The sequence below is a fragment of the Oryctolagus cuniculus genome, chromosome 7, assembly GCF_964237555.1.
Source record: "Oryctolagus cuniculus chromosome 7, mOryCun1.1, whole genome shotgun sequence".
NCBI classification, from domain to species: domain Eukaryota; kingdom Metazoa; phylum Chordata; class Mammalia; order Lagomorpha; family Leporidae; genus Oryctolagus; species Oryctolagus cuniculus.
The window spans coordinates 38,655,137-38,676,518 of NC_091438.1; the positions used below are offsets into that span (position 1 = coordinate 38,655,137).

The 21,382-nt window shown below is 42.3% G+C and overlaps 1 protein-coding gene across 22 annotated transcripts in view; it reads left to right on the forward strand.

The window, feature by feature from the left end:
* The window catches only part of DCAF8 (DDB1 and CUL4 associated factor 8), a 75,178-nt gene that overhangs the window by 17,886 nt on the left and 35,910 nt on the right, over nt 1-21,382 (forward strand). For 5 of the 22 annotated variants that reach the window (XR_011390341.1, XM_008264223.4, XM_070077481.1 and 2 more), the window contains 2 exons: nt 2,842-2,987; nt 4,287-4,360. The exons of 1 other annotated variant lie outside the window; for it this stretch is intronic. Coding sequence is in view for 4 of the 21 variants with exons in the window: in XM_008264223.4 (XP_008262445.1) it covers nt 2,842-2,987; nt 4,287-4,360 (220 nt within the window). In the remaining 17 variants the exon portion in view is untranslated. Of the gene's footprint in view, nt 1-2,841; nt 2,988-3,031; nt 3,525-4,245; nt 4,361-12,360; nt 12,451-21,382 lie in introns of those variants that run through there. 16 more of the 22 variants (XR_518099.4, XM_051858476.2, XM_051858477.2 and 13 more) reach the window with 16 other exon arrangements.

A 21,382-nucleotide genomic window follows, 5' to 3' on the forward strand; every position in this document is an offset into this window, starting at 1 on the left:
TCAGCTTAACCTCAGTTTCTTGAGCAGGAATGACAGTGTATAGTATCTTTGTTCAGACTTTTTTTTTTTTAATTTGCAATATAAGACTTAACTCTTGCTTTCTATTGTTGACTGCTCTTTTTACATTTGGCTGGATATTCCTCCTCTCTAACCTCTACTAATTGCAATGCCTCAGGACCAGAGGTGTCAGTCTTTAGATTGCATGCCTTCCACAGTAACTGAGCTCTCTACACCCCATGGCTATCTATATTATTTACATGGCTATCTATATTATTTACAACTTATTGACTCAATTTGTTTAATCATTTATTTTGAAGGCAGAGTTACAGAGAAAGAAGGAGAGACAGAAAAAGATCTTCCATCTGCTAGTTCACTCTCCAAATGGCTACAAAGGCTGGGGCTGATCCAGGCCAAAGTCAGGAGCCTGGGTCTCCCACATAGATGGCAGGGGTCCAAGTACTTGGGCCATCTTTTGCTGCTTTCCCAGGTACACTAGTAGGGAGCTGGATCAGAAGTGGAACAGGTGGAACTCAGATCAGTGCCCAGGCAGGTGTTGCAGGAGGTAGCTTACCCTGCTCTGCCACAATGCTGACCCTTGATTCTCCAGGTTATACCACCATTGCCCCCTTTGGTGAGCTCCAGACTCACATTTCCAATTATCACTCAGTAGTTCTGAAAATCTAATAGACCTCTCCAGTCTAACATGTCTAAAATAGAGCTGGGGATGGGAATTTGGCCTAACATTAAGCTTCTGGTCAGGATGCCCACGTGCCATGTCAGTGGATTGATTGAAGTCTCAGCTCATGCACAGCTGGGAGACAGCAGGTGCTAGCACAGGTGGTTGGTTCCCTGCCACCAGATGGGAGACCTGCATTGAGTTCCTGGCTGCAAGCACTTGGGGAATGAACCAGCAGATGGAAGTGCTCGCTTGCACTCTCTCTCTGATAAACAGACAAATTAGAGCTGGGTGTTTCCCCCTAAAGCCCTGCTCCTGTCCCCAATATGTGTTGCTATCTCAGAAAGTGGCATTACTAATTATCTAGTACAAGTCAAAAAACTTGATTCTTCTTTATCTTACACCTCACATTCAATCTATAGCAAGTCACCTCTATGCTATTTTCAAAGTACATCCTGAGTCTACCCACTTCCTGCCATTTCTGTGCAATAGTACTAGTTTTGCAGATCTTTTGTCATAGCTTCCTAGCTGCTCTTTTGGCTTTATTTTGCCTTCCTGCAGGCAGTTCTTAAAGAATCAACCAGAGTGAGCCTCTTCAATTATAAATCAAATCATGTCACTCTTGCTCAGAGCCCTCCCTCCATAGCTTGCCTGCACCCTTATGATAAAATCCTGAGTCTGTGAGTGATCTGGCTCCCATGTTTCTCCAAACCAATTTCCTACCTGCTCTTTTTCCATGCTGGCTTCCTTGCCATGCACATTCAAACTTCAGGGTCATTACTTTGCTATTCCCTCTGCCTAGATTGTTCTTTACCAGTTGTGTATGGCTCACTGTCTTCATGTTGTATCTTTATTCAAACATCATCTCAATCAAGGAGCCTTTCCCAAACTTCCTTTGTAAAAGAGCATACCCACCATGGTCACCCACTTTTACCCCACTATATTTTCCTTTACAGTACTTTTTTGTTACTTTATATTATTGTCTGTGTCCGTGGGTCTCTCCTCCCCCTAACTTCCAACCCCTGCACTAATGGAGTTTCATTCACTGCTTTCTGCTTTACTTTCTTCTACAGTACTTTTTATAACTTAATGTGATTGTCTTACTACAATCCTAGCCCCTATGTTAATAAATTCCATGAATGCAAGAATCAATCTTGGTTTGTTTTATTCACTGCTGCAGCCCCAGCACCCACAACAGGGCTGTCATGTAATGGGAATTCGATGCGGAGTTGTTGACAGAGTAAAGAAAAGAATGTATAAGATGACAGGGCATTAAATAACAACTGGTGCTCTAGTCCTTTTCTAAAGGTATTGAGATTACAAAGATAAAAAAGACCAAGTCCTTGCCCTTAACACCTCATAGCTAGATTACAAACAAAATCATGGGTTAAATATTATAGGTAAAACATGGTATGAAAAAAATGAGAATAAGACAACAGAGAATGATGGTGTGTGTTTCCAGTTTCCATTTTAGTTGGAATAGTCAAGAGCTGCCTCCCTCAGGAAGTAGCATTCCAACAGAGACCTGATTAAGTGGAGAGATCGTCTAATAAAAATGTAACAGGTGGACATTTAAAAAAAAAAAAAGCGGGGGGGGGTTTGAAGCATACTTTGGTCGGAGTGACAGTGAGACTAGAGCAAAAAGTTAGAGAGATGAAATCAGAGATGGTGTCAGATTTAGGTAGAGCCTTCAAAGGAAGCCACTATGAGAATTTTTTAAAAATTGTGATGGGAAGCAATTAGAGGTTTTGAGCAGGGGAATAATATTACGTTACATTTTAGAAAGGCACTCTGGCTGCCCCTATACACTGTACCAGAGTAGGTGTCTGTGGGATAGGACGGTAGCGGTAGAGGCGGTGAAAGGGACACCGGGGCCTCTGGTAATCAAATCCGCTAGCCTGGCACCAGGAATAAGCCTGGGCACCCTTTCTTTAGGTGTCAGAACCACGCAGAGTGCATAACGTCACCCTACACCACCTTGGGAACCCTCGCCACCCCACCGATTTAGGAAAGAGCCTCCTGCATAGCTTAGCTGCACTTCAAGCTTCCGAGCTCCCCTTTAAATATGGATAAATGGAGGTTTTAAGGGAGAGGCGGGTCTCATTAGTATAGAAACCATATAAGGAAGTACAGTCTTAAATCTGGCGTGCACTGCTCGTTTCCAGGGCTTAAAAACGGCGAGACTGGAAGGCACCCAGGAAGTACCCTGCCAATCCCTTGGAAGTGAAGCTTACGTCCACTACACTTCTGGGAAGCCCCTAACCCGCATTTGTTTTGGCTATCACGCTAGGAAAACAACTTTGGTTCCACGGTAATGCGCACGCGCCCCTTGCTGTGTTTTCCGTTGGCCGTAAGCCCCGCCCCTTCTGCGTCCTTCGAGGAGGGTTGGGAGCCGTGAGCTCGCGCGACCACTCTTCCCTCAGTCTTCTTGAGCACATCGTCGCAAACGAGGCCGGAAAGCGTGGCAGCGCAGGCGCAAGCGCAGAGAACGGAGGCGGTGGTGGTGGCGGCCGCTGGCCAGCGTAAGATGGCGGCGGCGTTGGTGGCGGCAGTGGACGGGGCGGCAGGGCCTGGAACGGTCGGAGCAGCCGCTGGCAGAAGGATGACCCAAGACGGGAAGCAGGCTGCTGAGCCTCGCCGGCTCCCGTGCTTGTAACTGCCCCAGCCGGATACCCCCTCCCCCCTTGACCTACCCGGTCTGTGTCTCGTTCCGGCTCGGCCTGCCCCCCTCTCCGTGGCCGATTTCCCCTTAGGATGGGTCTGATTCCTTTCCCAAGCTCCTAGGCTCAGGTGTTCTCCTTCCCTTGGCCTGAATGACTGCCGGGAGAACTGGTTGCCCTTTGCTCAGGTCAGCCTTGGGATTGTCCCCAAGAGCCAGCCCCACAGTTCACAGGGACGTCTTGCTTCGTCGGGTGACCCATTTGTGCGTTCCCATTTCCCCCCCTTAGATTGGGGGACGCGGCTCACCTGCGTCTCGCTGTCACTTCAGGGCCCCCGCGCACTGCGTCCCCCTCCCCCAGCCTAAGTTCTCTGGCCCAGCACCTTGTACGGAAGGCCGAGGTCCAAGAATCTGAGAGTCAGTTGTTGCCGTCTGGTCTTTAGCGTATAATTCTGTTAGATTACCCCCTCTCACCTCCAAATCTTTTGGGACACCTTCGGACGGCCCCGTTTGGTTCCTGTTAGTTGGAAAGCATCTGGTGGCTTGAATTTCTGACTCATATGATTGTTGCTGGAGTCTGTAAACAAACCGGCACTAGCGCTATCACATTCTCTGCGGGATTTACCCCCCTGCTCTGTGGCTTCTTGCTGAGAGGTTGTTTGGTTATGGTTTAGCGTTGCAAAGATTCACGTTTTCCTTTTAAGTGACTTTTAGTTTTAATGGAGCTGGGAGATAAATTGCCTGGCTTCTAATTCTCGGGTTGGTTCATTTTATTTCCGTGGGGGGGTGGGGGGTGGGGGGTGGTGATTTGTTCACTAGTCGGATTAGATAAATTATTCTGGTTTTAGATAGTTCTTAGGCGGTCTAAAAAATACTAAAATGTGATCGTAAATATTTTTATTATGTTTAGTAGAAGAGACACCTTTTCCATGTAAACTTAACTGTTCTCAGCCCTTCAGTGAATCTCCAGACCTATTTTCTCAGGAGCTCAGCCTGGCCTTACTTCCGCGATAAAAGGAGGAAAGGTGAGTGGGAGTTGAAGGCATTTAAATTCCTAAGTTCTAGACAGACCCTGCCCTGATGCTCAAGTGCTGACCACTGAAGTTGTAAAATTCCTTCTACAGTTTTCCAAAGAGATTGGGTATTGTTCTTGACTGTGTTCCAGTTCTGGTTAAATTACTTTTACAAGCTTAATTGACTGTGGGCATCTTGACTTTGTGTGCTAAACTATTGCTGTCTGTCTTCAAATGACTTGAGTTAGACCTAGAAGTGAATGAGTATCCCTACCCCATTGCCTTTGTGTGGATCATACTTCTCAAAGTGTTCAGACCTGAGAGTGAGTTTGCCTGAGTTCTGGTCAGCCTTTTGTAAAATCAGGTCTCTTCCCATTTGAGGCTTTGCTGCTTGTCACTTAGCTGAAGGGTTATGAGTGATGCTGCCCTTAGTTGGTGCCTGAGGCCAATCTAGCACAGAGTTCCAACTTTTCAGGACATAATGGGAAATTTTTGGTAAGAAAATGATGGATACTAGCTGGGCTGAGGAATTGATGGGTAGCAGAAGAATCATGCTGTGCATTCAGCATGGGCTACTTTCGAAATGAGAACATACTTAGAGATGTAATTTTTTAAATTTCTGATTATTTTCTTCTTCCTTCTTTTTTTTTTTTTTTTTTTTTTTTAATTTGTTTATTTGAAAGGTAAAGTGACACAGAGAGAGGTCAGTCTTCCATCTGCTGGTTCACTCCAAAAATACATGTAACAGCCAGGGCTGGGCCAGGTCAAAGCCAGGCGCCTGTAACTCCATCTGGGTCTCCTGGTAGGAACACCTAGGCTGTCATCTGCTGCCTCCCAGGTTCATTGGCAGATCCAAAGCAGAGTAGTCAAGATTAGAACCAGGCACTGTAATGTGGGATATGGGTGTCCTGAGCTATGGCTTAATGTCTGCCCCTAAGTGTAGGTTTTTGTTTTTTTTTTTTTAAAGTCTGTTTAGGTTACTGGTAACAGAATATGGTGCTGTGGACAGAACAGCTGAATGTCTCTGGAAGAGCAAACCTGACTGATTGTTAATATCTTTATGATTTACAGTAGAAAAAGTTTGAGAGTGACATTGGTATGAATTTTAATTCTATGTGGTAACCTGGAGTTATGCTCATTATGGACTGGAATACAGTTAGTGATTGTGTGCATGTGTGTGCATGTGTGTGTATGTATGTAGTATGTCAGAGATCAAAGAAAAAGTACAATTTTTTAGAGATTGACAGACTACAGTTTAAATAACTGCTAAGATTTATTAGCCTTGTGACTTTGAATAAATTATCTAAACTTTTTTGATTCTGACATCTTTTTAAAAAGATTTATTTATTTATTTGTTTGTTTGAAAGGCAGAGTAACAGAGAGGGAGAGACATTAAGAGTGAGTAAACTTTTCTGCTTGCTGGTTTACTTCTCAAATGGCTGCAACTGCCAGGGCTGGGCCTGGCCAAAGGCAGGAGCCAGGAGCTGAAACCTTCATCCTGGTGTCCCACAGGGGAGGCAGGAGCCCAAGTACTTGGGCCATCTTCCATTGCCTTCCCAAGCGCATTAGTAGGGAGTTGGGTCAGAAGCAGAGCAGTTGGGACTCAAACCAGCACATCAGTGTGGGATATAGATGTCTCAAGCAATGGCCTAACCCACAGCACCACAGCACTGTCCCCTCACATCTTTAAAAGTGGGATAATACCATTTCCTCACATGCTTATTGTTAGTATTACATGAGGTAACCCAGGTAAAGCTCTTAGATTATGCTTCATGCATGGAAGACACGTAAACACTTTCTGTTCTCTTTACACATCATATAACTTAGAATGAGTGATATATTAATTTACACTTCTTTGCATTTTGCTTTGGAACACATTTTTCTGGTTAGTTTTTCAAATTCACTTTTTATTGGTGAGTTTGTGTGTGTGTGTGTGTGTGTGTATAAGATTTATTTATTTGAAAGAGTTACAGAGAGAGGTAGAGCTAGAGAGAGAGGTCTTCCATTCCTCTGGTTCCGCAGTGGTCAGAGCTGAGCTGATCTGAAGTCAGGAGCCAGGAGCTTCTTTCGGGTCTTCTATGTGGATGCAGGGGCCCAAGCACTTGGGCCATCTTCTACTGCTTTCCCAGGCCAGAGCAGAGAGCTGGATTGGAAATGGAGCAGACGGGACATATGAATTGCCGGCGCTGCAGGCTGGAGCTTTAGCCTGCTATTCCACAGCACCAGCCCCTCAATGTGTGTTTTATGAGTGCTCACCAAGGGTTGTCTTCTGAACATGGCTCAAAGCAGTGTGGTTCATGATCAGAGGTCACAGAGAATGTTAAATGTGTGTATATATGTATTTCTAAGTGTATTCTTTTTATTTTTTTTTATTTTTTGACAGAGTGGACAGTGAGAGAGAGAAACAGAAAGGTCTTCCTTTGCCGTTGGTTCACCCTCCAATGGCCGCTGCGGCCGGTGTGCTGCGGCTGGCGCACTGCGCTGCCGATGGCAGGAGCCAGGTACTTATCCTGGTCTCCCATGGGGTGTAGGGCCCAAGTACTTGGGCCATCCTCCACTGCACTCCCTGGCCACAGCAGAGGGCTGGCCTGGAAGAGGGGCAACTGGGACAGAATCCAGTGCCCCGACCGGGATTAGAACCCGGTGTGCCGGCGCCGCAAGGTGGAGGATTAGCTTAGTGAGCCATGGCGCCGGCCCTAAGTGTATTCTTAAACTGACCATCAGTAAGTTCCTTTATTTATTGCTTCCTTCATTTTAGTCTCTGTGTTACCACACCTGAGCGGTATGCTACAACATTTTTCACCTTTAACCTTTCTCTATTTTTAAGTTTTATCTGTTATTTGGAAGGTAGAGTGACAGGGAGAGATACACACACACACACACACATAACACAGAGAGATCCTCCATCTACTGATATATTCCACAAATGACTGCTACAGCCAGGTCTTAGCCAGGCTGATGTCAGGAACCTTGAACTCTATCTGAATCTCACATGGGTGGCAGGGACCAAAATTCTTAGGGGCCCTTACCTGCTGCCATCTCAGGTGTGTTATCAGGAAGCTGAATCAGAAGTAGAGTAGCCAGGACTGGACCCAGCATCCCAATATGGTATGTGGGCATCCCAGTCAGCAGCTTATTAAACTACTGGGCCATGTCAACCACCTCTTATAACTTTCCTTTAAAAAAAAAAAAAAGATTCATTTATTATTTATTTTATTTGAAGGAGTTAGAGGGAGAGACATACAGAGATCAACCATGTGCTGGAACACTCTCCAAATGGCCACAGTGTCCAGAGTTGTTCTGGTCCGAAGCTAGGAGCATCTTCTGGGTCTCCCATGTGGATGTAGGGGCCCAAGCACTTGGGCCATCCTCTGCTGCTTTCCTAGGTACATTAGCAGGGAGCTGGAGTGGAAGTGGAGCAGCCCTGGGGCTGGTGCTGTGGTGCAGTGGGTTCACGCCCTGGCCTGAAACGCCGGCATCCCATATGGGCATCAGTTCTAAGTGCAGTTGCTCCACTTCCAATCCAGCTCTCTGCTATGGCCTGGGAAAGCAGTAGAAGATGGTCCAAGTCCTTGGGCCCCTGCACCCACGTGGGAGACCCAGAAGAAGCTCCTGGCTCCTGGCTCCTGGCTTCGGATCAGTACAGCTCTGACTGTTGCGGCCAATTGGGGAGTGAACCAGCGGATGGAAGACCTCGCTTTCTCTCTCTCTCTCTGCCTCTCCTCTCTCTTTGACTTTCAAATAAAATAAATAAATCTTTAAAAAAAAAGGGGGGGGGGGAGTAGAGGACTTGAACTGGTATGCATATGGGATGCTGGTGCCCCAGGCAGCAATTTTAGCACTTTTTCCAAGATGCCGATCTCCACAGTGATCAAAAAAAATTATGAAAATGTCTCATTTTTTTATTTAATAAATTTTTTTTTTCTTTTAAAAGAGTTACAGGGAAAAGAGGGAGAGAGAGCTTCCATCTGCAGATTCATTCCCAAGATGGTCACAACGGCCAGGCCAAAGCCAGGAGCCAAGATTTTCTTCCAGGTCTCTCACACGAATAGCTGGGGCCCAAACACTTGGGCCATCTTCCACTGTTTTCCCAGGAGCATTAGCAGGGAACCAAATAAGAAGTGCGGCAGCCGGGACACAAACTGACACCTATATGGGATGCCAGCGTTGGAGGTGGCAGCTTAACCTGCTGCATTACAGTGCAGCCACTAATTTCTTTCTACATTGAATCAGGACTAGGAAGTTAGGAATGTAGAGTTTTTTTTTTTTTTTTTTTTTGATTTCTGTACCTAGTCCCTCATAATAGTATGACAGCACAGATACAGAAATTTAAAGCTTCTTTTGATAACTTTTCTTCACATCTTTTTAGGAGAGGCAGGGACGCATGAAAAATATTAATATCACTACAATTAATGCAACTTTATCCATTTAGACTAGAGATCATTTTAGGGTCTAAACTTCCATTACCACTATCCAGTTTCTAAGTTCTCTTTTGTAAGATAAAGATTCTTGGAGATGGTTGTGAAATGGGCTGATTCCATTTGTATCATTTGTGTTTTTATGAGATCTGGAAATCTTGTTGGGTGGGGAGGAAGATAGCAGAAAAGGAACTAAATTAAAGAATAACTTTGGTTCTTATTGTCTTATGTGCTGGGTAAGAATCCCCCACACCATCACATGCCACTTCCCACACAAACTTTGGAAGGATTTCATATTTTATGTTCCAGGTGTTATCTATTTATACAGTGGATTCTTAGTCTGTGGATTGCAACTGTAAAATTCTTTCTAAAGATAGCATTTTGTGTATTTCGTGGCAATTCATATTACCTAACAATTATATTTAGAAGAATTTTCTAGGATGGCTGGGGTGAGAAGTGAGGTGTGCTGGTGACTTCTTAGTTACTACCACCAATCTGGCATGGCATTTTATAACATAGTCTGTTAAATGTGTAAGACTCAGTCTCCGTGCCATCCATAGCCCTTAGTGTTGACTAAGACCAACTGAGCAGTTTGTTTACAGAGCTAAAAAAAAAAAAAAACATGCTAAGTCCTGTATTCTATCAGGTGAGTTTCAGGCTTTTAGAAGCATGGAAGTGGCTAGTTAAATTCTGCTTTCAGTGGATAGATTAATTATTGAATAGTTTTCGCTATAGAAAAGTTGCTCTAAACAGGTTTAGGAAATGTCCGAAGTATAAAAGAGAAACAGAGGTATCCAAACAAAGCTTTTGACTTTATAACATTGCTGTTACACCTAGTTTATGTCTCTGAGATTGGATTAGCTTTTTTTAAGCAGATTAGCAGTGAGCCAAAATAATCTACTGTTTACCCTAACCTATTTGGAACCTTAGAAGCTGAATTAATTGAATTTGCATAAGGCACAGAGGTAGTGACTATACCTTAGCACTCCTTTGTCTGTGGTTTTGCTTTCCACAGTTTGATCCCTGTGGTCAACTGTGATCTGAAAATATTAAATGGAAAATGCCATAAATAAAGCAATTCATATATTCTGCTTAACTTATTTTTAAATTTATTTATTTAGGGGGTTGGCACTGTGGCACAGTGGGTTAAAGTCCTGGCTTGAAGCGCCGGCATCCCATATGGGCTCTGGTTCTAGTCCTAGCTGCTCCTCTTTCAGTCCTGCTCTCTGCTATGGCCTGGGAAAGCAGTGGAGAATGGCCCAGGTCCTTAGGCCCCTACACTCATGTGGGAGACCCAGAGGAGGCTCCTGGCTCCTGGCTTCAGATCGGCAGCTCTGGCTGTTGCAGTCATCTGGGTAGTGAGCCAGTGGATGGAAGACCTCTCTCTCTGTCTCTCTCTGTAACTCTGTCTTTCAAATAAATAAATCTTAAAAAAAAAAAAAACTTTAATTAAAAAAAATAATTTATTTAGTTGAGAGGCAGAGACAGAGCTTCCATCTGCTGATTCGCTCTCCAAATGCCAGCAATGGCCTGGGCCAAAGCTGGGAGCTGGGAACTCAGTCCTGGTCACCATGTGAATAGTGGAAACTCAGTTACTTGAGCTGTCACACTGTCTCCCAGGATCTGCATTAGCAGGATGCTGAAATTGGGAGCCAGAGCCAGAAATTGTGTGCCTGTATTCAGATGTGAGGCTGCTGGTGTGTTAACTGCTAGTCTAGATACCTGCTCTCATAAATTTTAAATTGTAAGTAGTACTGAGTAGCATGATGAACTCTGTCTCCTGTTCCATCTCGCTTAGGAAGAGATCTCTTTGTCCAACATACATATGTATATGCTACCTGTCTGGTAGTCACTTAGTAACTGTCTTAGTTATCAAATTGAATGTGGTATTACTGCAGTGCTCATGTTCAATTAATTTTACTTACTAATTTTTTTTTAAATTTTTTGCCAGGCAGAGTTAGTGAGATAGAGAGAGAGAGAGAGAGACAGAGAGAGAGTTATAGACAGTGAGAGAGAGACAGAGAGAAAGGTCTTCCTTCCATTGGTTCACTCCACTAATGACCGCTACGGCTGGTGCTGCGCCAATCTGAAGCCAGGAGCTGGGTACTTCCTCCTGGTCTCCCAATCAGGTGCAGAGACCCGAGCACCTGGGCCATCCGCTGCCCTCCCAGGCCACATCAGAGAGCTGGACTAGAAGAGGACAACCGGGACTAGTACCCACCACCCCAACCAGGGCTAGAACCCGGGGTGCTGGCGCCACAGGCGGAGAATTAGCTAAGTGAGCCACAGTGCTGGCTTATTAATGATTTAAAAGTACACGAGTAGTATTGCTCAGTGTTTGAATATACCAAAGAGAGACTGTAAAGTGCTCGTCTAAGTGAAAAGGTGAAAGTTCTTTACTTATTAAGGGTGAAAAAAAGTCTTACACAGAGGTTGCTGACATCTCTAGTAAAGTGGGATATTTTGAGAGAAATCACATTCGCTTAAGTTTTTTTTTTTTTATAAAGATTTATTTATTTATTTGAAAGTCAGAGTTACACAGAGAGGAGAGGCAGAGAGAGGTCTTCCATCCGCTGGTTCACTCCTCATATGGCCGCAACAGCCGGAGCTGCGCTGATCTGAAGCCAGGAGCCAGGAGCTTCTTCCAGATCTCCCATGTGGGTGCAGGCACCCATATGGGATGCTGGCGCTTCAGGCCAGGGCGTTAACCCTCTGAGCCACAGCGCCAGCCCCAATACTTAATTTTTATGGCAATATATTAATATAACTTAATAATCTCCTACTATGCCTGGCTTATAAATTAAACATAATATGTTGTCTGAGAAAAAATAGAGTTGGTACTATGCATGGCTTCAGGCACGCTTTGGGGAGCTTAAAGTATGTCTCCCATCACTATATTCCTAAAGTTGTACTTATGAAATGCATAAAGTTTGTATTCCTTAAATAAAAATTTCTTTGGGAAAAAAATTTAAATAAAGAATATCATATAAAAGAAATATGAGTAAGGAGGTACTACTGAAGCTTCATTTCAGAGCCACAAGCCAGTAAGTTTTAGATTAACTTTACAATAGTAATGAAAACTTTTGCTTTCTTGAATGTGCCCAAGAAACTTCATTGCTGTTAAAACTGATCAGAAAAACAGGTAACCTATTCTTGCTTACTAATGCAGATATTCCTTTGGAATGAGAATAAAGTTCTGGAAAGATCTTTAAAAATTAGTGTGGGTTGTTTTATGAATTGCTCACTTCTCTGTGGCAGCCTCTGTATCTACATGATGTCATTTCTGGGCCAGAAGCCCAACTTTACCCAAGTAATATGTTAATGATATAAATAAATGAATCAACTGTGCCTGTCCAGAGTTTGCCAGTAGGGCATTGGGAACTGATTAATATGATAAAGATGTCACTTTATAAATGAAATGCGGTATGTCTAATGGACTGGGTCATTGCAAAAATTTTCATAATTTTACCTGAGAAGTTAGATACTTGATTTTATCTCCTAAGGATGCTGTTTAAGGAAGTTTGGCTGAGTTCGAATGTGAAGCATTACGCTTGCCTCACATATCATCTTTTTGTTCTTCCTGATTTTTCTTAGCCATCTGGAAAACTACTCAAGTTTACCTCTGGTGGTAGCCAAGAGACTGTATTCTTCTGGTGCATTGTAATCAATGCCACATATTATCAGGTAGGTTTTATTGACTTGACTTAGGATCCAGCATTAGACTCTGCCCTGTAACTTAATGTGAGTAGGAGGGCGCTCCTTGATGTTCTAAGCCTTTCTCAATTTATTGTTACTTGTACCTTTGGAATATCATCCTTTTGTCTCCATTGTACTTTCTGGCAATTTAAGAAAAATTTTGAGATGTGAATGGCAAAAACTGATAATGAGGACCAAATTCTATGTAAAGGTAAATCATGGTAGAAACACAATGAAAAATAGATTTCCCATAGAATCATTTAAATTGAGGTAAATGGGCTTAAAGATTAGTTAAAAAAAATCCTTAGCTCTCTGCTAGAGGTCAGTACTTAGGGTTAGAGTGCACTCCTGACATGCTCTGAAATATGTGGTTAAAATTAATAACTATAAACACCAACAGGTTGTATAGGTATTAATCCAAAGAAGGCACAAGATTTCTTATCAGAGTTTGGTGGCAGACTTCCTTATCTTCCTTATCATTATTGTAATGCAGTTGTCCATTGTGAAATATACTCTCAATCTTCAAATGGAAGAAAAAAGAGACAGGAGGAAGCTCTTATTATGGGTTCCTGGTTTGATTACTTTACTCCCAGTTCTTAAAATATGGATGTACTTAAAAAAAAATTAACAGTGCTCTCTGAATTCTTTAAAAGACCATTGGTGAGCAGATTTCATAGACTTGAAGCTTTGTGCTAAGTTGTATACAATGTTTGGATGATCATTGCTGAGTGGCAAAACCCAATCTTCTCCCGGGAAATACAGTTAGGTATGAGACAGGAAGGTCCGCTATGCATAGACTCATTCTTTATGTGTTGCTTTAATGTTCTAACCCAGCTTTTTCACAGTCAGTTTCTACATTCTACAAAAGTGGATGGTAGCAGTAGAACTCAAACCCTGGACTCTGACACCAGCCCTTTTGTTTCTGTTATACCATATGTTGCCTTTGAGGGACGTTATGGGGGGGAAGCCATTGTAATCAATATTCTGTACTTTGGAAATTTATATTCATTAAATAAAAGTTAAAAAAAAAAAACAGGTCTGTTTAGTTCCAAGAGATGAAGCAAATGAGCTGAGGGGTGGCATCTTCTAAAATATTGAAATGACTACAGAAATAAAAAGTTTTAAAATTGGTTAGGTGTGAGTCTCAGGTTATGGGAAGTTGGTCGGCTAATGAGTTTTTTAAGGAAATAATTTTTATAGACTTAAGAGGTAGTTAAATCCTAGTGTTTTGACAGTCCATTTGGCATTCCACTCAATCCCTGAGGAGATTTCATGGGAAAAGCTGTTCTGATTCTTACAGCCTTTTCTCAGTATACATCTTTTATACATCTTTTTGTACCTCTCTGTAGCATTGGAAACATGAACCGTGTTAAAACTTTTATCCTTTTTTAACCAAGATAACCAAGATAAAACTTTTATCCTTGTTTTCCAAGGTATTTAATTCTTTGATTATTCTTTCTACTTCCCTGCTTCTGTGTGTCTACTCGTTTCCTTAAAGATAGGTATTCTCTAAGATTCTTTCCTTGGATTTCTTCATTCAGAACTTTGTTAGGTACTTAATTTGTGTGTGTGTGTGTGTGTGTGTGTGTGGTTAGGAAGGTATAATTTATAAGACATTTGGTTTTGGGGTCAGCACTGCGGCTCAGCAGATTAAAGCCGCAGCCTGCAGTGCCGGCATCCCATATGGGCGCCAGTTTGAATCCTGGCTGCTCCACTTCTGATCCTGCTCCCTGCTAATGCACTTGAGAAAGCGGCAGAGGGTGGCCCAAATCCTTGGGCCCCTACACCCACATGGGAGACCCAGAAGAAGCTCCTGGTTCCTGGCTTTACCTTGCCCAGCCCTGGTTTTTGCAGCCATTTGGGGGAGTGAACCAGCAGATGGAATATCGCTCTTTAAAAAAATTTTTTGGTTCTAAAGTTGCTCTGTAGTTTGTTCACAAGTCTGTCCTTCTGACCCTAATTTAAGTTCCAGACATACATTGGTTTCTCACTACCTTTCTTTCAACTTTTTAATATTTTTAATTTTTGTTTTCATTTTTTATTTGAGAGACAGGGGTCAGAGAGGCCATCTGTGTGTTGGTTCACTTCCCAAATGCCCACAGCATCCAGGGGCAGGCCAGCCTACGATGAAACCAGGAGCCAGGAAGTCAGTCTGGACTCCTAGATGAGTGATAAGGGTCCAGCTACTTGAGCCTGCTGCCTCCCAGGTGTACATTAGCAAGAAGCTGGAATGGGAATTGGAAGCAGAGCAAGGACTCCAACGCAGGCACTCTGATTTGGGATGTGGGCATCCCAAGTGGTGTCTTAGTGATGCACCAAATACTCACCTCTCAACTTGGATTTTAAACATACTCAAAATCAAATAATGTGCTAGCTTCTCATTTGTGACATTGGATTTCCTCTGGATACCCAGATTCAACACTTGTCTTTTTTACTCTTTAGCTCCATAACTGCTTTTTGAGCCAAATATTGTCTATTTTTATAGTGTTTCTTGTATCACTTACTTCAGTCCAAGACAGGCCTCTTGTGCTGGTAGTTAAATTATTTTTAAACTTGTTTCTCCTTCCTTTCCTGTCTACTTTAGTCCATCTTATCATCTCACAAAATAATCTTCCTGATACCTAACACACATGGGCATGTGCACTCATATACCCCAGCATATACTTAGCTTATTAGCTAGAGTTACCACTCAACCAAACCAAACTACTCATCTATTTTCTTGAGCATGTCAGGTTTTTTAACTTTCATATCTTTCTCATTCTGGACCTATAGAATGAATGTCTTTATTTCTGTACTCTGAAATCGTATTCTTCCTTCAGAGCTTGTCTCAGAAGCTAATTTTCCAGGGAAGCTTTCCCTTTTTCTTGAAACTTTAGTCTTTCTTCTGTTCAACTGAAACAACATCCTATTTATCTTTGTTGTGATACTGATATTTGTATCATAGTATACTAATTTTCCTAATTGACTAATTGGCTACAAAAGGGATTGTGACTACTTTGTTTTTATTTGTAGTTCCTATATTGCCTGGTACATTGTTGCATACCAGCATATTTGTGTACAGCTAGCCACTGGGTGGTGCCAGTGGCCTATGATTGGGGTAAAACTGTGTAACCTAAAGCCTCTGTATGGTTGGATTGTCTCCTACTAGCAAATCTGCACAGTAGGAAGACATTCATTTCCCTGGACCAGAAACATTCAGGATTTCTTTCTGCTCCTCTATCCAGCCAACCAAAGGGTACAATGTCATAGATACAGCACCTCCAAATACTTAACAGAAAGTAGCTCCGAACTGGAGTCCTATTCCACATAAGTATAGATAATATGAGTTTCAAGCTTTTGGAGGGTTGTCCTTTGAATTTTAATACCTGAGGTTCTCTGTCTGATTAATAAACACTGTAAGAGGTGGGTGGCAGCAGGAGTCAGGAAAGTAGGCTTGGAGGAATATTCTTGTAAAGTAGAAAAATTTAAAATGAATCATTTTAGACTACATTATGGCATAGCAGATTAAGCCACTGCTTGTAATGCTGGCATCCCACATGGCCACCAGGTCAAGTCCTAGCTGCTCCACTTCCAATTCTGGTCCCTGCTAATGCACTTGGGGAAGCAGTGGACGATGGCCCAAGTCCTTGGGCACCTGCACCCATGTGGGAGTCCCAGATGAAATGCGGGGCTCTGGCTTTGGCCTGTCCCAGTCCCAGCCCCAGCCATTGCAGCCATTTGGGGAGTGTCCCAGTGGATGGAAGATCTCTCTCACTCTCTAACTTTGCCTTTCAAATGAATCTTAAAAAAAAAAAAAAAAATGGCATTTCAACTTGGAAACAAAAACTGGAGTTGGAGAAGGTAGAGCCATTTTATACCAGATGGACTGTGGGACCTAGAAAAGCAAATTTGTACTTTGGATGGAGATCAGCGCTAAACAGCTGTTCAGTTATATGCGGTATGAGACTTCTGTCCTCCTGAGTGGAACTAGGGACTACATGGCTCATAAATACCTATATGACTAATAATTGAAATACTTTTCTACCATCACCTTTCAGCTTCAGAGTAAATCTAAGACCTTGTCTCATTTAAATGTGGGTGTTTATGTAGGAGAGTTGGGCACTTGAGCAGCAGAGTGAGGCAAGGGCTGGCGTAAGAGAATGTAGAGATTATGTAAGTCGTGAGAACTGACTGAGACTGAGTTAGTACAGTTCTCTTGAGATGTTGATATTTCCCTCAGGCCCAAGGTAGAGTAGAGTTTTCTCAGACCCTAGACACTGAAGAGTTTCAAATGAACTTGAGACATTTTAAAAAATACAAAACATAAGCATGCAAATTAACAGTACAGTTGGCAAGAACTACTTTGAGCTACTTTAAGCTGCTGCAAGTTACCATCAAGACAGTAGAATTGGAGATTTTTTATGTATTTAGGATTCATTCAGTGTTTTTATTTGTTGGATATTATCTGTCAATTTAACAGTTTGTGTGGTTTCTTTTTGTCCCCAACATTCTCCTCCCAGTTTCTCATTTTTTAGGCCACACTTACTGCGATGTAATTTGCAACAGTAAAATTTTATCAGGTTTTTTGTTGTTGTTGTTGTTGTTGTTTTTTGCAACCCATTCTTAGAATTCTGATAATCATGTGCCTCAGTAGGATTTTATTTTCCGACCTTCAGCATCTGGCAACCACTGATCTGCTTTTCATCTACCTCTAATTTTATCTTTTCAAGAAAGTATTACTTGGCTGTTCGAGTCTGAACTTAGCATAACTCATATGAGATCTATCCATGTTACTGCTCCTATCAATAGTTCATTCCTTTTTATTGTTCAGTAATAGTCATTGTGTGGAAGGACCACAATATGCTTATCCATGAGGAACATTTGATTGTTTACATTTTTTGATGAGTCTAAATAAAACTAGTATTTACCTATAGATTTTTAAAAAATTTAGTGGGTGTATTATTTCATTTTTCTTGAGTTTCCTACATTGTATGCTAAATATATGGTTAACTTAATAAGAAATAGCTATTTTCCAAATTGATCATACTGTTTTATAGTACATGAAAGTTCTAGTTGCTCTACTACTTGTTAGTACTTGATAAAGTAAGTTTTTGTTATTAGAACAATTAAGATTTTGTTTTAATAGATGTATAATATATTCTCATTGTGATTTTAATTTATATTTCTATAATTATTTAATAATGCTGAGTATCTTTTCACGTGATTATTATTTAGTTACAAAAATTTTAAATACGTTCTAGAAGCAGGTGTTTGGCCTAACCATTAAGATGGCCCATATCCATGTGGAATGTCTGAATTCAATACCTAGCACTGACTCCAGCTTCCTGCTAATGCAGACCTTGAGAGGCAGGGGTGATGGCTCAGGTGAGTGAGTATCTGCCACCATGTGGGAGACCTGGATTGAGTTTCTGGCTCCCTACCTCAGCTTCAGTCCAACGCTGGCCATTGTGGACACTGGAGCAGTGAACCAGTGGATAGGAACTCTCTCTGCCTCTCAAATAAGTAAAAATTAAAACATGTATTTTTCTGGTTATAGTCCTTTTCATACATGTATTTTGCAGATATTTTCTCCCAGTCCATAGCTTCTCTTTTGTTGACAGTGTCTCCTGAAGTGATTTTTTAAAGTTTTTATTTATTTATTTATTTATTTGAAAGGCAGAGTTACAGAGAGGCAGAGAGAGAGAGAGAGAGAGAGAGAGAGAGAGAGATCTTCCACCCACTGGTTCACTTCCCAGATGGCTGCGATAGCCAGAGCTGCACTGATCTGGAGCCAGGAGCTTCTTCCAGGTCTTCCACGTGGATGCAGGGGCCCAAAGACTTGGGCCATCTTCCACTGCTTTTCCAGGCCATAGCAGAGAGCTAGATTGGAAGTGGAGAAGCCGGGACTTGAACCAGCACCCACATGGGATGCCAGCATAGTAGACATTGGCTTTTACCTGCTGTGCCACAGTGTCGGCCCCTTGAAGCGATTTTAATTTTGATGAATCTAGTTTCTTTTTTTAATGACTTGCACGTTTTGTGTCTGATTCTAATAAATAGTTGCCTAACTCAGGATCACAATGATTATCTCCTTTGTTTTCTTCTGGAAGTTGTATTGTTTTAATACGTTTAAGTCTATGGTATGTTTTGGGTAAGTTTTTGTTTTGTTTTTTGTTGGTGGCTTTTTTTGTTCTAGTTGGATGTCCAATTTTTCTAGTATGCATGGTCTCTTAGATCTTTCCTCGTATTAGGGAGGAAAAAATAGCACCAATTTTTTTTTTAAGATTCAATTTTATTTATTTGAAAGGCAGATTTACAGAGAGAAGGAGAAAGAAAGAACTTTCATCTGCTGGTTTACTTCACAAGTTGCTGCAATGGCCTAGCTGGGCCAGACTGAAGCCAGGAGCTTCTTCCTGGTCTCCCACACAGGTGCAGGGATCTAAGGAGTTTGCCATATTCAGCTGCTTTCCCAGGCACATTATCAGGGAGCTGGATTGGAAATGGAGCAGCCAGGACTTGAACGGCACCTGTGTGGGATGCCAGCATCACAGGTGGTGGCTTTACCTACTACACCATAATGCTGGCACCAGCCTCCGTGATTTTAGAGAAGAGACAGTTGGTACTTCTTCTACAAAGTGCCCTTATCCAGTATACTAACTCCTCTGCATGATTTTTAGTTAATAAGTGGTTGGTTAAAAATTTAGGGCTTTATTCTTACTAAGAAGAGAGATCTAGATTGCTTAGCATTTCTTAATGAAATTAAAATGATACTTGGGTGTTACTCCCGCTTCCATCCATGCCCCTCCTCCAGTAGTTTTAGTCTTTAACCCTCAATTTGGTGGGGTTAGCTTATTTTTAGAATATAGGCAGCTCTGTTAATCTAATCAAATTCTTCCAGCTACCTTGGATGGTGAGCTCATCAGCTTTCCAAGCTCAACATGAGCTCCTATTATAAAATAAGGTTTTATTTTTTTATTTATAGTTTATTTTAATAGATTATTATTATGTATGTATTCACTTTTTTTTTTTTTTTTTTTTTTTTTTTTGACAGGCAGAGTTAGAGAGAAAGAGAGAGAGACAGAGAGAAAGGTCTTCCTTTTTCCGTTGGTTCACTCCCCGAGTGGCTGCTATGGCCGGCATGTTGCCACCGGTGCGTTGCGCCAATCCGAAGCCAGGAGCCAGGTACTTCTCCTGGTCTCCCATGCAGGCACAGGGCCCAAGGACCTGAGCCATCCTCCACTACACTCCCAGGCCACAGCAGAGAGCTGGAGTGGAAAAGGAACAACCGGGACATGTATTCACTTATTTTTAAAGAAGCTATTATAGAGATAAACAACTTCTGAAAAAATCAGCACTGTTGAACACGGTTTGCATAACATGAAGTCTTCTCTGTATGTAAATTTAGGCAAATATCAACTCCATGAGGAAATTTTTTTCTGACACTTCCCTTCCTCTGTACCTCCTTTTCAGTGATGATTTGTATTTGTGATTTGCTAAAAGGTTGAGGTGACTTTATGACAAATTGCAAACATGACCACCATGACCAAACATTGATGGAATCAAGGAGTTATTGAGTTGGATGGGATCTCATATATCATAGCCTGTCCCATTGATTTGGACGCTGCCCTAGTCAGCTCTGGCTGCTATAACAAAACACCATGGGCTGGGTCCCTTAAACAACAGTTTCTCATAGTTCTAGAGGCTGACAAGTCTTGGGCTTGTAGACGGCTGTTGTCTTGCTTTGTCCTTACAAGGTGGAAAGGGTGTGTACAGAGGGGGAAAAGGAGATAGAGTTCTCTGGTCTATTCTCTAGGCTCTAATCCTACTATGAGGTTTCCACTTTTTTTTTTTTTTTTTTTTTTTTTTTTTTTTTAAGATTCATTTTATTTATTTGAAAGGCAGCATTACACAGAGGGAGAGACAGAGAGAATCTTCTATCCATTGGTTCACTCCCCAAATGGGTTGGGCCAGACTGAAGCTGGAGCCAGGGGCTTCTTACAGTTTCCCCACATGGGTGCAGGGGCCCAACCATTTGGGCCATCCTCCACTGCTTTTCCCAGGCACATTAGCAGGAAGCTGGATTGGAAGTGGAACAGCTGGGACTCAAACCAGTGCCTGTATGGGATGGGAGCACTGCAGGCAGCAGCTTATCCCACTGTACCACAGTGGTAACCCAAGGCTTACATTCTTAAGACCTTATCTAAACCCAGTTATCTCTCAAAGGCACAGTCTCAAAATATCACATTGGGATCTATGCCTTCATCCTATGAATTTGGTAGGGGGAACAGTTCAGTCTGCAGCAGGCAGTAAGACTTAATTTCTGCCCTGGAGTTGGATTGGTTGTAAATTTCTTCATTTTGCTTGAAATTTAAATTATAAGAATGACAACTCATCCCCAAACTTCTTGTATCTCACTGTCATCATTTCTTGGCTTTCTAGAGAAGTTGTCTCCTACAATGGGAATGTATGCACTCAAAGAGATATACAAGATGAACAAGAGGTACATAGAAAAAAGATGTTGAAATATCTGGGTTTTTTGTTTAGTTCTTGTTTTTTATTTATTTGAAAGGCAGAGTTAGAGCAGGAAGAGACAGAGAGGGGGAGAGAGAGAGAGAGAGAGATCTTCAGTCCGCTGGTTCACTCCCCATATGGCTGCAGTGGCACGGATTGGGCCAGCAGGAACTGAGAGCCTGGAGTTTTTTTCTGTGTGGAGCTTTCCTGTGTGGGTACAGGGGCTCAAGTACTTGGACCATCTTCGGCTGTTTTCCTAGACACATTATCAAGGAGCTGAATCGAAAGTGGAGCAGCCAAGACTCAAACCAGCATGCATATAGACTGCTGGTGTCACAGGTGGAGGCTTAGCCTACAACACCACAACGCCAGCCCCCACAAATTTTTTTTTTCCAAGAAAAATGAAGCTTGCTTACTTTTTTTTTTTTTT